The following is a 17,032-nucleotide window of genomic DNA, read 5'->3' on the forward strand; positions in this document are numbered from 1 at the left end:
TGTTTGGCCAAGGTCTGGTGCCCCAAAGCTGCCGACTTGATCTGCGATTGGGGTGAGCGGCAGGCAGTGGGGCCGGAGTTAGGAGGGGGTGTGGGAGCCCGCGGAGCACAGGTGAACGGAGGCCGCCTTCCCGGGGCGCCGCTGGCCAGCCCCAAAGGGTTACTTTGGCCTTGGCTGTGGGCCGAATGCGAAGGTGGGGAGGTGGGCGGGGGATGACTCGGCCATTCCTGGGTCCGCTGTCTTAGGCTGAAGGCAAAAGGAAACCAAGGCCTGGGAGTTTTCCAGGAAACGAAAGCGAAAGAGTCAAAGTTAGCGGCCCGGAGTTGGCGCGGCCCCTGCAGTCCGGCGGAGACCGGTGCTGAGGATGGCTGTGCCCGGCTCCTTCCCGCTGCTGGTCGAGGGCTCCTGGGGCCCCGACCCCCCGAAGAACTTGAGCACCAAATTGCAGATGTACTTCCAGAGCCGGAAGAAGTCGGGAGGCGGCGAGTGTGAGGTCCACCAGGATCCCAGGAGCCCGTCCCGCTTCCTGGTGCTCTTCTACCCGGAGGACGGTGAGGGGCGCGAGGGGTGGGGTGAGGAGGGGGCACCTCTGCCCTCCCTCCAGGGAGATGGCGGCGGGGCGCGCACCGGAGGGGGACCCGCCCGGCTCCGGCGGCTGCTGTAGCGGAGGTGGCCGGGCCGGGGGCGGGGGCGGGGGCGGGGGCGACAGAATGGACTCCGGGCGCTCCCGGGGCGCTGCGGTTCCCCGGCGCCCTGCGTTTCCAGGCGCTTAACGGCGCGGCCCGGAGGTGGCGGCGGAACCGCGCAAGTGACTCTTTATCCCTTGATCATTTTCTGTCTTTCCCTGTTGTGGTGGTGTTATTGTTTGTTGTTGTTGTGAAGTGAGTCTATCCTCTTGTCATCCTTTTCTATCTTTTCCTTTTCTTTAAGAAACGTGACAAGTCACAGAGATTCCTCGTGGGGCTTGGAGATTTCCAGAGGTCCTGGGGTCACTTGGGAGAGGGGCAGAGGCGCTGCCTAAAATCACACGGCCTGAATGTCAACGTAGAGCCGTCACAGCGGCCACATTGTCGACGGCCTGCCGGGGCCTCTTCACTGAGTCTCTAGTGCTCAGATTGGGAGCAAGGATGATATTCTGAAGCGACAGTGGGTTGGGAGATTTGAGCTTTGGAGGGGGAAAGTCGGCAAAGTTCCCTCCTTACAGGCCATTAAGGGGCTTTTTCCCTTCTTCCCCACTACTCCCCACTCCCCTACTCCCCACTACTTGGTGGGTCAAGAGCCCACCGATGATCTGCTGGCTCAAGGGCTCCCTGGTCTGCAATGGGAAGCCTGTGACCTGCAGCTCCCAGAATGGGCGCCTTTTCCACTGGCATCTTATGGATGGTGACCCATTGGGATCTAGTCAACCCCTAATTCCGCTTTCTTGTCTCTGGATTTGGAGAAGCATTTGGGCCAGAGGAGAAGCAAGGAGGCTGAGGCTGAGGCTGTGCAATTAGAGGGCCCCAGAAGGGATCTAAAAAGGAAAAATGAAACAGAAAAAGAAAGGTGCACAGAAGGAAAGAAGGAGGGGGACAGGAGACATGATTGGCTCATGGCCCTTATGAAAACAAAATACCATGTTTTCCTAGGATTAATTTCACCATGAAGTGCTCAGAAGGGCAACTTTGTGATCTTTTCCCTTTTGGGTGTCGCTTTCCCTTGAGAGTTTTCCCCACTTTGACTTCAGAAATCAACATCACCATCGATCTGGCCCTTAAGGATGCTTCTTTCTTCTTTAGATTCCATTATCCTTAGAAGTAGATCTCACCCATCTGAATCACCTGGAGAGCAGGTTAACCAGGCACCTTCCCAGCTCTGTTTTAGAGATTCAGGTTCAGTGAATGTGGGGTGGGTGGTAAGCATGTGTTTAACCGGCATCCCAGGTGACCTTGGTGTGTTAAAGTTTCAGAATTTCTGTAGTTTGCTGACAACCCCAAATGAATAAAAATACAAATATCACAAAATATAATTTTGTGATGATAAAAAAACTCAATTCTAGCCCTCCAAGCAGAAAAGATTTTAGTCTTACTTCTGGGCTATCATCCTTGACCAGCCCCAGCCCACAACTCCTCTTCCTCCACCCCCAGGCTGCTCCAGTGGCCCCTCTTGTCTTACCCCCCAGCACAGATGACCCAAAACTTATTAAAACTCACAACCGGCCAGGCGCGGTGGCTCATGCCTGCAATCCCAGCACTTTGGGAGGCCGAGACGGGCGGATCACAAGGTCAGGAGATCAAGACCATCCTGGCCAACATGATGAAACCCCATCCCTACCAAAACACACAAAAAAATTAGCCGAACGTGGTGGTGTGCACCTGTAGTCCCAGCTACTTGGGAGGCTGAGGCGGGGGAATCTCTTGAACCAGGGAGCTGGAGGTTGCAGTGAGGAGAGATGGCACCGCTGCACTCCAGCATGGCGACAGAGAAAGACTCCATCTCAAAAAAAAAAACAAAACAAAACAAAGCAAAACAAAAAACAAAACAAAACAAAACAAAAACAAAACAAAAACAAACTCAAAACCTAGTATGGTCAAAGTTCTTGGGGGTGGAAAATCCCTAGTCAGTTTCAGTTTCCTACTTAAGGAACCACTTTCTCAGTAACAAGGGTCAGGAATTTGCTAACAATGAATGACCTACCCTTGAAGTCCCCAAAGTGCATTCTTCTTCTGCAGAGGATATTCTCCACTCTCCACCCTCCATGCCAGGAAATGGCCTCAACAGGTGCGGGCCCATAGCATAACCTGATTTGATTCATATAAACCTAATAGGCAGATAATAAGAATGAGCCCACCAGCACTTGTCTGTATTTATTCGTGTATAGCAAATAGAAATGAATGGGAAGCTGTATCTCACTTTTATACAGTTCACAGGATTTCTGAAAAGTTGGTGTAAATTGACATAACATTTTAAACCCTGTTTCAGATGTGTCTATTTTATCATACATTACCAACATATCTCCATTAACCTTACAAATAGACAAGAAAACTAAGGCTTTGTAAGTACGGCTTATTAGGAAACATGGTCAATATTAAAAAGTCAGTTTAAGGATGCAATTCAAATCCATGTCTGCTTGCTAAACTTTTCCTCTTTTACTTCATGTAGCCTCTCTTGAGAAACCAACGAAGCCTTTGATGGATGGTAACGCAGCCCATAGAAATCATAGAATAATTTTGTAAATAAAGATTGCTTGTCATTTGGCCGTTTTTCCCCCTTTTGGACATTTCAGTTCGGCAGAAGGTTCTGGAGAGAAAAAATCATGAGTTAGTATTGCAAGGAAAAGGAACATTCAAATTAACTGTCCAGTTACCTGAAACCACAGATGAAATCCATCATGTCTTTGAGGAGGAACTTCTAACACAGGCAAGTAAACTTTAGGCATGAATAAAAGGGATTTAGGTCTTCCAAGGTGTGTGAAATGAGAATCACAATGAGGAAAATACAGTGGAAAGAAAAGTAGGAAGCAAACTGCAGTGAGGAAAGCAGATTACAAATGTAGGGGGAGTGAGGGCAGTGGTAGGGTAGGGTAGTATGGGATAAAGTAAGAGGGGGTACTTTTTTTTTTTTTTTAATGCAATCTTGCTCTGTCACCCAGGCTGGAGTGCAGTGGTGTGATCTCGGCTCACTGCAACCTCCGCCTCCTGGCGATTCTTCTGCCTTAGCCTCCCGAGTATCTGGGACTACAGGCATACGCCACTATGCCCAGATAATTTTTGTATTTTTAGTAGAGACGGGGTTTCACCATATTGGCCAGGCTGGTATCAAACTCCTAACCTCGTGATCCACCCACCTAGGCCTCCCAAAGTGCTGGGATTATAGGCGTAAGCCACCACACCTGGCTGGGGGTACTTTTTGTGATTTTAAACACATTTGGAAAAGTCAAGACTTGGGGGTTATAATAATGGTGGTTTGGGATGTAAAATTTGGGGTCTGTGTCTCCTGAGTTCTTTATAACCTGGAACCTGTTATATTTGTTTTATTTTGTATGTCATTTTGAAGAGACAGCAATCCATACCACATGTATTAAGTATCACCCCAATTGTAAAATGGAATAGTAACAATAATGATTCAACAACAGATTGTAGGATTATTGTGAGGGTTAAACAAGATGATCTGTATAAAGCACATGGCACAGTTCTTGTTATATATAATAAACACTCAGTAAATGTTTTATTTTTATTTGTTTTAGTATTCTTTTTCAGAGACAGGATCTCACTCTGTTGCCCAGGCTGAAGTGCAGTGGCATGATCATGGCTCACTGCCTCCTTGACCTCCTGGGCTTAGGTGATCCCCCCACCTCAGCCTCCCCAGTAACTGGGACTGCAGGCGCATGCCACCACACCTGGCTAATTTTTTGTATTTTTTGTAGAGTTAGGGTTTTATCATGTTGCCTAGGCTGGTCTCGAACTCCTGGGCTCATGTGATCCACTTGCCTTGGCCTCCCAAAGTGCTGGCATTACAGGTGTGAGCCACTGCACCTGGCCTTAATTTAATTGTTATCTTTTTTAGAGACAGTACCTTGATCTGTCTCCCAGGCTAGAGTGCAGTGGCACCATTATAGCTCGCTGTAACCTTGAACTCCTGGGCTCAAGTGATCCTCCTGCCTCAGCCTCCCAAGTAGTTGGGACTACAGGCATGCATCACCATGCCTGGCCAATTTTTTTTTCCTAAATTTTTTTTTTAGAGATGGGGTCTCACCGTGTTGCCCAGGCTGGCTTTGAACTCCTGGCCTCAAGCGATCCTCCCACGTTGGCCTCCCAAATGCTGAAATTACAAGTGTGAGTCACCAAGTTCAGCCTCAATAAATATTAAACGAGGGAAAAATTATGAGCTAAGATGTTTCTCTGATGTAGGATGTACCTCATATTCCCAAACACTTGGTGTTAATTGAGGTTTCTGTTATTTGTGTCTCATCTTCATTGGTAATTTTTGTGACTTGAAAGTGAATATGCCACTATGTGTGGCCCCAGATGTATTCAAGAGCACCATTATCAGACCTTTTCATTATTGTTTCTGTTTATCCTCCATCTCCAGGCTGGTCCCAGGGACATTTTCTTATGTAAAGAAATTGTTACTAATGTATTAATGCTACTTTATTGTTTCCGTTTCAGGAATCCAAGACCAAAGAAGATGTTAAAGAACCAGGTAAAATCTCAGTTGAGATGACTCTGACATTCACCAAGCAGTTATTAAAGGCAGCACTTGAGGGGGTCAGCCCTCTCTTCTTGACTTCCACAATGCAGGATGTGCTCCGCTGGGAGCTGCCTTGGACTGCATCCTCTTCATGTTCTGATATGTCCAAGGGAGTCACATGTGGCTTAGCACTGCTTCCTGAGCACTGGGTGTGAGGGTGCTGTGCTCTGAAGCCAAAACAGGAAGTTGTGACTTCTCTGTGAACACAGGCTTTTGAGCACTGGTGCAGGATTGGATTGGAGGATTGCAGTCCTCTAAAAGACAGCAGCTCTTCTTATCTCGTCTGCTGTAGGAAACAGCTAGCGACCAATTAGCTGTTGTGGACTCCAATGCTCAACTAGCATCTGGGCATTGAGCTGTCATGCCACCTGACATTTACTAAAGAAGCAACTAGTTTTCAGAGCTAAGCATGCTATTATAAAGGGTAGGAAGTGAACTACTCTGAATGAACCGAACCAGAGAGATAAAGTGATACATGTATCTAAACCTTAAGGAAAAGGAACAATATATAATCATTGTCCTCTAATATTGAAATTATCTTGAGAACATGTAGTTTTCTGCAACTTTCTCTTGGAAAATGGCACTGGAGTGAGAGCTGCCTTTATTTGGCAAAAAGATTGGATAGGGATATATGGCTTATTTTTATCTAATATGGATGTCCTGTTAAAACTGTGGAATTTAGTATGCATGGCTTTCTTAGGCAGCTCAGGAGTTTCATGAAATAGGAATTTTTTGTCTCTTTAGAGTAATTCCTGCTTTCCATTCCTCACTTGTGGCACTGGCTCCCCCAGCTCCCAGTGTTTGTTGTTGGGATCTCCTAAATCCTTATCTTTTTCTTGGAAGATGCCAAAGTGCTATACTCTCAAGCTCAACTTCAGACCAGGAAGTGGTTTTATATGTGCATATTTATTCTTGCTCCATAGCCCTAGATCTAAAATTTAATCACATCTGTGTTTCTTATGACGTCGTAGATTTTTACCTTAACTCTGTCTTAACTGACATGTCAGCACTGTTTTAAATTTGCTTAAAACTCCCAAATGTGTTCCCAGCGAAAGCCCCAGTCCCCTTCCACCAATAGACTTTTCATTGTCCTGGGGATTTTAGGCCCGTTTTCTAACCTGTTTTTACCTGACCTGGACTCTAAGGATAGTAGCCAGCTAGAAATTTGGGTGGTCTACACAAGATACTTAAGTTGGCTCCTTTAAGGGAAGCAGAGATTCTTTGCTGAATAGTTACTCCACACTGATCCCTGACAATGGCCCTAAGGCTGGGACTCTTTAAATTAATTGGAACGGGGTAGACGGTTTCAGAACTGAGCAAAGTGTGGGTGGAGAGTAGGTACTAACTGGATTCTGTTTCTCAGGGATGGGGATAGCGGAAGACACTGCAACCATGAATGCACTAGGCATGCCCGAAACCTCATGTGAAAAGTTTGAAACTGAGGCATCAGCAGGAGGTGACAGGGCAGGGAAAGGCACACACACCAATGTCAGGTGATGTCAGCACTGAGCTACTGTCCTGTTCCAGGATAAGCTTAGTTGGGCTGGATCTGAAAGGTAGAAACCAGCACTTGGAAGGTCTTGGAGAAGAGAAAAGGGCAAGAGCAGAGAAATACTGCTTACCTGTGGTCGGAAATTCTGATGTTTTCAAATCCATATCCCCAGACTGGACTCCCCTCTCAATTCCAGAATTTCTGTCTGACCTTCTTTTGGGAAGTATATTAGAGCCAACATGCCCGAAGCCGCATGTGTCATCTTCCTCCCCAAGCAGGGGCCTTTCTGGCCGCCTCATTTCTCTTGAAGTACACAATCAGTCTGCTCGTCACCTACTAGACATTTCACGCATCACGCCTTTCACATCTGCTGATTATAGAGACCTTTTTTTTTTTTTTTTTTTTGGAGAGAAGGTTTCACTCTGTTGCTCAGGCTATCTTGGCTCACTGCAGCCTCAACCTCCCTGGCTCAAGCAATCCTCCTACCACAACCTCCTAAGTAGCTGGGGCTATCATAGCATGCACTGCCATGCCCAGCCAATTTTTAACATTTTTTGTGGAGACATGGTCTCACTATGTTACCCAGGCTGGTCTTGAACTCCTGGCCCCAAGTGACCCTCCCGCCTTGGCCTCCCAGACTGCTGAGATTACAGGCATGAGCCACTGCACCCAGCCTCATTTTCTTTTAAAGTTTTCCTTTTCCATCCTTCTCTCACCACAGGCCCTTCCTTTTTACCTCACAAGTTCAGCATGGCAGGAGCTCCCTTCTTGCTCTGTCTGTGTCTGCCACCCTTCTCCTTAAAACTGACCAGCCCTTTGCACTATTGCTAAATAGCCTGCCATCCTTTTCATGGAAACCTTCCATGACTCACCCTTACCACAAACTGGGAGATAAAGTCCAGACCACCTTTTGGATCTAGTCTGCTTTTCTGGCCTCATTTTCTTCATTCTGCACAAATGTGCTCCTTTTGAGCCACATCAGTCTAATCGCTGTTTTCTAAATTGTCTGATGCAATTGCAGCACTCTCCCTGTGCTTCTGTTGCTCACAATTACCTCTATCCCACTTTTCTCTACCCAGTTCCACATACCCTTCAAGACCTGCTGAACTTCCTCCTCTTCTCTCAAGTCTTTCCATGCCAGCCCAGCCCTTTTATCTCTTTCTGGGACTCTTGGCTTGATTGTTAATGCTCTTTTTTGGTCAATTAAGCCTTTTTTTTGTGGTGAAGCGTCTAATATTGATGGGGTTATAAAACTATGTTGCTGGAAAGATTCTTTCAATCCAGTTCACTTAGTCCTATACCCTCATTTTATGATTAAGAGACATGCCCAAGGTCACATGGCTAAAGAGTGGCAGCAGGGATTAAACACATACAGCCTCCTCCCTAGCCCAGCAGTCATTCTGATTTGTTATACCTGTCTCACTTAGTGCTAATTCATGTAGTTGCTCTATCCTTAAGCTATTTTTTTTTTTTAAACTTAGCATGAGTGTGTTCATGGCATGATAGCCAGCACACAACAGAGTGGTCTAACTGTTGTAACAAACAACCTCCCAAATCAGTAACCTAACACAACACAAGTTTGTTTGTTTGTTTGTTTTTCTGAGATGGAATTGCCCAGGCTGGAGTGCAGTGGTACAATCTAGGCTCACTGCAACCTTCGCCTCCCAACTTCAAGCGATTCTCCTGCCTCAGCCTCCCAAGTAGCTGGGATTAGAGGCGTGTGTCACCACACTCAGCTAATTTTTGTATTTTTGGTAGAGACAGCGTTTCACCATGTTGCCCAGGCTGGTCTCGAACTCCTGACCTCAAGTGATCTGCCTGCCTCATTCTCCCAAGGTGCTGGGATTACAGGCATGAGCCACCGTGCCTGGCCACAACACAAGTTTATTTGTCCTTCTCATCAGAGTTCAGTGTAGTTGGCAGCTGGGGTGGTGGTGGGAGTGTCAACCACTTCATGTGGTCATTCAGGGACCCAGGCTCCTTCCACCCTTTGACACCATTATCTCTAAATGTGGTGTCCAAGGTCACTGCAAGGGAGAATGGGGTTTCATATTAAGGAGGTTTATATTGGCCAGGCCTGAAGGTGCAATTCACTTCCACCCATATTCCATTAACTGCAGGGACACTACTGTTGAAACTGAACTGCAGGAAACTTGAGAAATATTGTCCAGGAAGTAAGCAAAATGGATTTGGTGCACACAGAGCATTTTATGCTGCCACTGCGAACGTTTACACATGTCATTTTTCTCATATACCTCCATTAGAAAATCTGTAAATGTCTTATCCAATGTTTTTATATTCTTTCCTCTCCTTATATCCAGGGTCTTGAACACAATAAGAGTCCCCATTGAATAGTTGTCCACAGAATGTCTAAAGATCAGATCGTATACACCATGCTTCAGTGGACAAGCATACAGTGAGACTGACCTTGTGTGTATGTGTAACTCACTCTTATGGTCAACAGTGGAGAGGAATGAGTCAGCTGGGTGATTGCCATTCAGCGGGCTTTGTATGCAGCAGCCCTTGGCCATTTCACCTTCTGTGTGTATTCCTTAATCATTTGCTATAGGGATCCTTTTTTCTCTTCAGTGATGGGAACTTAACTGTTTCTCGGAGTATAATGTGTTAGGTAATACCCATGTTTGGGCACCATCAGATAGTCTTGCTTTCCTCCAGTGACCCAAGCAGTAAATCTCCAATTCAGCAAACATTTACTGAGCCTCAGTTATATACCATATGCCAGCAATACAAGGATGAATAAACATGCGTCTTGCTTTTGAGAAGCTTAGCTCAATAATTTCAGTATGGTGCTATGCTAGAAATAGATATTAAGTGCTAGGAAGGATAAGGCAGGTTCCTCAAAAAGGCCAGGCAGAAAAGGGTATAATAAAATTAAACCTCAATTATGTATAATTTTACTATAAAATTCACATATAAAAATAGTCCTATAATGTAAATTGTTCTATAAATGACTATTTACTTAGCTAAGTAGTGTGAATATTTTTTCTTATTACTAATAATTGCATACTAATTTTTAAAATTCATTTCTGGAGGTTAATATGTGTACCCACCAGCAATAAATGAAAATCTTTTTATCTCTATAATGCCTATAATCTTGAAAATACAGATGTATTTTTTCGACATGAAAATTTAAAAATATGAACTTTAGTAATAGGCAATTACATGTTACATGTTGCTTTTATTTAAATAAAGCAAAAAGCCATCCAAGGTCTGTTTTTCTGTGAGTTAGCCAAGAGATTGGCAAGGAAAGAGGGCAGTGCCTTGTGATAACTTACTTTGCTAAGACCATAGTAGATAACTATAACATCTTGTACCTCTTTTATCTTCCTAAAATCAGATGTGTCAGAAGAATTGGAAGCAAAACTCCCTCTCGATGATGGATCAGACAACATTGAAGATCTCCCAGAGGAATGTGAAAATATTTCCTCTTTGGTGGCATTTGAAAACCTCAAGGCAAATGTGACTGACATAATCCTTACCTTGTTAGTGGAGAACATCAGTGGCCTGTCCAGTGATGACTTTCAACTGGAAGTAATAAGAGATTTTGATGTCGCTGTTGTTACCTTTCAAAAGCACATAGGTAAGATGAAGTGACGCTTCCTCTGTCTATCTTCTTTGCACCACATCATGGGATTTGAGATACCTCTTAGTGGGACATCTCTGAAAGTTTGACTCTTTCTAGTAGCTACTAAGAGAGGTTTCCAAGTTAATATAGTTTTTTTTTTTTTAATTTTGAAAAAGAAGCATATTCATATTGAAACCAAATTCTGGTATTTTTAGTAGAATTAACTTTATTGCAGGAGTACCCAAGTGTGTGTGTGTGACTGAGAAAGAGACAGGCAGAGAGAGTAAGAGAACGTGTGAACACAGCAAAATAGACATCTAAAATCCAAGTGATTCCAAGTAAAGGAGTCAGCTTTTTCACATGTGTTATCTCACTGGGTGAAGTAAATATTTGTATTACCAAACTGGACTTCGTGGAAGATAATGATAACACACACTCATAGAGTGCTGACTATAAGCCAGGTGCTATGCCAGCCTCTTTACATGTATTAATTTGTTTATCCTTTCTAAAACCTTATGAAATTATTATGATCTTATGATCTCCATATTACAGCTGGGGAGACAAAACACAAAGGTGCGAATGCATGGATGAACTGGGTTTGAAACCAGGCAGCCTACCTCTACACCTGTCCTCTTACCACTTTACCAGATATTTCCTTAGCACTTTCATGGTCGTTCACATATGTAGGTACGAGTAAGTGCATGTAATGCAGAAAACGGGTGCTCTTTAAGGTAATTGTCAGGAATCTGTAGACAATCTCTGAGATTGGGAAGAGAGCTGTCACCACCCAAAACAAGTACATTTTCCAATTCCAAGCCTTCACTCTTCCATGGCCATCGCAGTGGAGTGGTTAAGAGCACAGGTCATGGAGTCCAGCTCTGCCATTTAACTAGTTATATGAGGTTGACCAAGTTATTATCCTGTCTGTGCCTCACTTTCCTCATTTATAAAATGTCACAATAATACCTACCTAATATAGTTTTTGTAAAGATTGAATGAGATAATGTTTGAAAAGTTCTTAACATAGGGCCAGGTGTAGTGGCTCACGGCCTGTAGTTCCAACACTTTGGGGGGCCAAGGTGGATGATAGCCTGAGTCCAGGAGTTTGAGAGCAGCCTGGGCAACATGGTGAAACTCCATCTCTACAAAAATACAAAAATTAGCCAGGCATGGTGGTGCGCACCTGTACTCCCAGCTACTCAGGAGGCTGAGGTGGGAGAATCACTTGAGCCTGGAAGGCAGAGGTTGCAGTGAGCCAAGATCATGCCATTGCACTCCAGCCTGGGTGACAGAGTGAGAGCCCGCGTCTGAAAAAAAAGAAAAAAGAAAAAAAAGAAAAAAAAAAAAAGAAAAAGAAAATAAAAGTACCTAACAACTTAACGTAGTACCTGAGACGTAGTAAGGACTCAAAGGGAGCTATTATTATTTCAAATTTATTACTATTTCTTACAAAGGGAAAACTAAATGGACTTGCTTTTGTACATTGATCAGAATCTTGAATGCCTAATATGTGCTAGGCACTGGTCTAGGTGCTGTGGGCAGAGATGAATAATCAGGTTCCTGCCCTTGAGAAACTCACAGCCTGGGGTCAGGGAGGAAGCCCATATGTAAACAAATAAGGAAGGTCCAAGAGAAGAAGCTGTCTCTCTAAGCTGTGAACAAAAAGCTGTGGGAAATGGGAGGAAAGGGACCCCCTTTCAAACAAGGTGGCCTGGTCTTGCTTCTGTGAAGTTTATACTCCAGTAGTACCATTTGATAATGTCCAGAATATATTCCATCTTCTTGACATAGCTGTTTCCCTATCCATCTGGTAAACCCCTCTTCATTGTTCAAAACCCAGATCAGAGCCACTTACTCTGGGAATCATTGTCTGATTCCCAGTATTAGTCTTCCCACCTCATTTGATCCCACAATAGGCAATTTATTTGCTCTCAAGACTTGCTCCCTCATGGATGATGCACTGGCAGAGACTTGTTATGTTTATTTTCGTATCCTCAGATCCTAGCACAGTGCCTGGCACATCGTGGGCCCACCATCGATACTTCTTCTTCTTCTTCTTCTTATTATTATTATTTTAAGACAGTCTTGCTCTGTCGCCCATGCTGGAATGCAGTGCAGTAGCATGATCTCAGCTCACTACAGCCTCTGCCTCCCGGGTTCAAGTGATTCTCCTGCCTCAACTTCCCGAGTAGTTGGGACTACAGGCATGCACAACCATGCCCAGCTAATTTTCTTATTTTTAGTAGACATGGAGTTTCACTATGTTGACCAGGCTTTTCTCGAACTCCTGATCTCAGGTGATCCGCCTGCCTTGGCTTCCCAGAGTGCTTAGATTACAGGCATGAGCCACCACGCCCGGCCAATACTTATTATCAAAGAGACAGTTGAGTCCTAAAAGATGAATAGGATCAAGATAAAAAATTGGAGAAGAGCATTCCAAATGCAGGAAATTGTATACCCAAAGACCCTTTAAAGGAGAAGGGGGTTTACAAAAATAAAGGGGGTTTCCATGTTGTGGCAACATGGAAAATAAAATGAATGGCAGGGAATAACCAAAGGTGATGCTTGGAAATTAGTTTCGAGTCACATCGCTAAGGGCATTGTACACCTGGCTGAGGAGTGTCAACACTCATACCTGCAGGTAATGGGGAGCTATTGAAGGGCTTGAGAAAGGGGTGAAATGAGATTTGTAGGGAAAGCCCTCAGGAGGGTTGGTGACGGCTGGGGCAGGAAGTGGGGACATAGCTCAGTGGCAGCAATCGAGGTAAGACATTCGCATGTGTGTCGCTCAGAGACTGGGAGTTTTAGGTATGTAAATTCTCATGTAGGTGTTAAGATCTTGTGTCTAAAAATGGAGTGCTTAGCTCTCCCTTTTAACTCAATTAGTAGCCAGACATTTTCTTCTATACAACATAAAGATACAATCAAAATTTACTGATTTTCTTTCCTTTTTTTTTTTTGGTGTGTAGATACTGTAAGATTTGTTGATGATTGTACCAGGCACCATTCAATTAAACAACTTCAGCTTTCTCCAAGACTTCTGGAAGTGACAAAAACAATCAGGGTTGAAAACCTGCCACCTGGTGTTGATGACTACAGTTTAAAACTTTTCTTTGAAAATCCCTATAGTGGAGGGGGAAGAGTTGCCAATGTTGAATATTTTCCTGAAGAGAGTTCAGCTCTGATTGAATTTTTTGACAGAAAAGGTAATATTTGTTAACCTGTCATACATGGCATAATCTAGGCCATTTTTAGCTGAGCTTAACAGTTATCAATTTAGTTCTGATGTGTTTTATTTGTTTATTTATGCATTTCTTTGGGAATTGAATAAATAATCCTGTTCATCTGGGATATGATGCTTAATAAGGCCAGTGATTCAGACTTTAGAGAAGGAACATCAAGTTTTTGAAAGATTTAAGGAGATTCTTTCATGAGTCTCTACCTATGATGGACTGAAAAATACATTCTTGGGATCTTTGAAATACTATATTAAAAAGGAGATGATCTGTGTTTTAGCCACACACTTGATAGAAACACTCAAATTAATTACAACAAGGTTAGGTAAAGAAATACTCAGCAACTCGTAGAGTTCCTGTACAGTACCACTACTACTTTCACCTATTGTACCGTCATTCAAAAATGGACAGGAGTGGTTTCACATGACCAGTGGATGCCTGCTGGAATATTGTTTGGAGTGACCCTGTGAAAACCATGTCCAGCTGAACCTTAGAGAAACACTTGTGAGTGTTTTGTGACAAAGACTGCCAGTTCTCTGAGGCATATACAAGGTCAGCTTGGAGGTTCTACTTGTGTTCAGAGGTCAAGGCTGAGCAGAAGGAGTTAGGGGGCCAGGCTTCTTAGGAAAAGAAGGAAAATTGTGCCTGGGATTAATAAGGGTGGGGCATGACATAGGATAATGTGGTATGCCACTCACTTGAGAGAAATTGTTCCAACAGGGTACTTGAAGGAACCTCCCTTTTCCCAACTCAATTTTTATGAGTTGGGAAAACTGGGTAAAAGTATGGTTTGAATTAAAATGGAATGAAAGACCTACTATTCCTTGGGCAAAGGGACAAAGAGGAGCTTCTGTCACATATTCAAATCTCCCTCTGCCTGGTCTTGGGCCCGGGGAGAGAGAGGGGTACATAAAATCCTCTACCCTAGAAATTAACCTCCCAGTTTGTGGTGAGAGTTGACAGTTTCAGGGTTTTCAAACATCTTGAGGGCATGGGGCTGTTGGGTTTGTCCTCAGAAGGGCTATTCTGCACATACACAACTAATGTTAAGTACTATTTAATGAAGGTTTATTTTCTCCCAGAGCTATTCATGTAAACTCTATGGGGCCCTCTCAAAGGTTCCCTTCCTCCCTGATCCCTTTGTACCATCTAACTTTTTTGACCACACCTCCTCCTCCAAACTCACTCATTCTCTGTCCTCCACAATCTGTGATATACTGACTTTCTTTTTTGTTCTCTAGCTTCTCCTTCTTTTTATTTTTTAATTTTCATTTTATTATTTATTTATTTTGAGACAAGTTCTCACTGTCGCTCAGGCTGGAGTACAGTGGCATGATCATGGCTCACTGCAGCCTCAACCTCCCCAGGCTCAGGTTCCTTCCACCTCAGCCTCCAGAGTAGCTGGGACTACAGGTGCATGCTACCATATCCAGCTAATAGATTGTATTTTTAGCAGAGATGGGATTTCGCCATGTTTCCCAGGCTGGTCTTGAACTCCTGGGCTCAAGCAATATTCCCTCCTTTGCCTCCTAAATTGCTGAGATTATAGGCATGAGTCACTGCATCCAGCTTAGCTTCTCATTCTTTTAATTATAACTTACATTTGCATAGCTTTGCAGGGTGTTACCAAGTGCACTCAGACAGTCTGTCTTATGGGCATCTTGATTGTTATAATCCCTGTTTTACACATGAGGAAACTGAAGCACAGAAAGGTCCAATAACTTGCCCAAGATTACGCAGCTAGTAAGTGACACAGTCAGGATTTGAACTTGGGTATTCTGGTCCCATAACATATACCCTAACTTCTCTCCTTTTTCCAAATCTCCTGTTCACCTATAACGTTAATTTTTCTTATAGGATAGTTCACCATTCACAATGGGTTGCCAATAATGAGGCAGATGGTAGATAGAGCTTGGTTTAAAAGAGAATTTGTTGCACAATATTGTGTTTTATGTAGATTTCTTGAGAGGAAAAAATTAGGCATTTTACTCTAAAATTATTTGGTTCAACTTCACAAAATCTGATTTAATTTTTAAGGAAGAGAATTTTCATTGAACACCTATGTCTGTAAGATCTTTGGCTGTTTTTTCTGCTACAGTATCTCACAATCCCATTAATAATCTGCACGGTTAGATAAACTTTGTCCTTATAGACAAGCAAAGCAGGATGGAGACTTGAAGGCATATTAAGATGACATCTGCCATGGTTCTTGGATCAGACAGACCTGAATTTGATTCCTGGCTTTGGTGCTTACTAGCTTTGTAATCTTGGCCAAGTTACTTTAACCCACCTAAGCCTCTGTGTTCTTATCTGTAAAATGGGACTCACATTACTGCTTACCTTAGAGGAGTGCTGTGAGGTTGAAATGAAATAATACCAGCAAAGTGCTTGGTGCCTGACAGTGCTCAGTATGTTGGTAATCATAAATACTGCCTAGGCTTAGGGCTGCCACAGGGCCACGTTGGGAAGTTGAAGCTGTATGTTTGGGCCTCTGAAGGCCACTGTCTTTCCATCATGCTCGATACCAGCTCTAGGACCCAATCACACACAAGGTGAAGTTACTTTAACAGCTTTCCACAAAGGTTGCTCTTTTAACCCAAGTTGTTATTGGAGCACATTCCGATTCCCTTTCTGTAGATGCTCTGCCTAATAACTTACACAAAATGAGGAGGGGCTTGGAAGAGAAGAGCATGCGCATGCACACACACGCAAACACACCCATGGGAGTATTCCAGTGAAGTGGAAAAAGGAGATTGCAGCAGGGCCAGGAGGAGGTGTGGGTCTTACTGAATCATAGTCTGTGGGGCTGGGCTCTCAGAGGACTGTGATGATGACTCGGGTTTGGTAGAGGGGCAAGAGGATGGGCTTTGGGGTTGGACAAACACTGAATCTTAGCTGAGTTATCTGCAGTCTATGTAACCCTATCCAAGTTATCTGACCTTTCCTAGCCTCAGTTTTATCATTTGTAAGTAGGGATGATAATAATAATGTCTCTACCTCAAATGGTTGTTAAATATATGTAAAGCACTCAGAATAGTGTGTGACACATGCTAAGCTATAATAATTTATTATTATGCTCCTCCTTTTCAAGGTATTAATGTTAATCTAACTCAATTTTGAAGCCTAAATTTATAGGACTGTACAGGAAGACCAAATAGCATAATACTAAGGTGAGCTTCACTTTGAGCACCAAAATATTTTTTATACTAGGGCAAACATTACTCTCACGCTTGTGACCAAACTCATGTATTTCTTAACATGATGGTGATATATCAGTAATATCAGGAAAACAGTAAATGGAATTTAATTAACAGGATTTCAGCATAGATGGATCTTGGCTAGAAAGTAATTATTCCATTCAATAAGGGATACCTGTGCACCTGTGCACTGCTAACCCATATCAGTTTATATTTGAGCACTTTGAGAGTAGTGCTGCTTTTTAATATGCTGTAACATATACCAACATTAGATTTTTTTTCTCTAAAATGG

At 43.5% G+C, this 17,032-nt stretch overlaps 1 protein-coding gene across 1 annotated transcript in view; it reads left to right on the forward strand.

The window, feature by feature from the left end:
* Nucleotides 1-305: 305 nt before the first annotated feature.
* Nucleotides 306-17,032, forward strand: part of PARP14 (poly(ADP-ribose) polymerase family member 14) — a 58,364-nt gene continuing 41,637 nt past the window's right edge. The window contains exons 1-5 of the mRNA XM_025376708.1: nucleotides 306-551; nucleotides 3,266-3,399; nucleotides 5,148-5,181; nucleotides 10,080-10,322; nucleotides 13,277-13,513. Coding sequence (XP_025232493.1) covers nucleotides 365-551; nucleotides 3,266-3,399; nucleotides 5,148-5,181; nucleotides 10,080-10,322; nucleotides 13,277-13,513 — 835 coding nt within the window. The 5' untranslated portion in view covers nucleotides 306-364. The remainder of the gene's footprint in view (nucleotides 552-3,265; nucleotides 3,400-5,147; nucleotides 5,182-10,079; nucleotides 10,323-13,276; nucleotides 13,514-17,032) is intronic.

The sequence above is a fragment of the Theropithecus gelada genome, chromosome 2 (genome assembly GCF_003255815.1).
Source record: "Theropithecus gelada isolate Dixy chromosome 2, Tgel_1.0, whole genome shotgun sequence".
Classification (NCBI taxonomy): domain Eukaryota; kingdom Metazoa; phylum Chordata; class Mammalia; order Primates; family Cercopithecidae; genus Theropithecus; species Theropithecus gelada.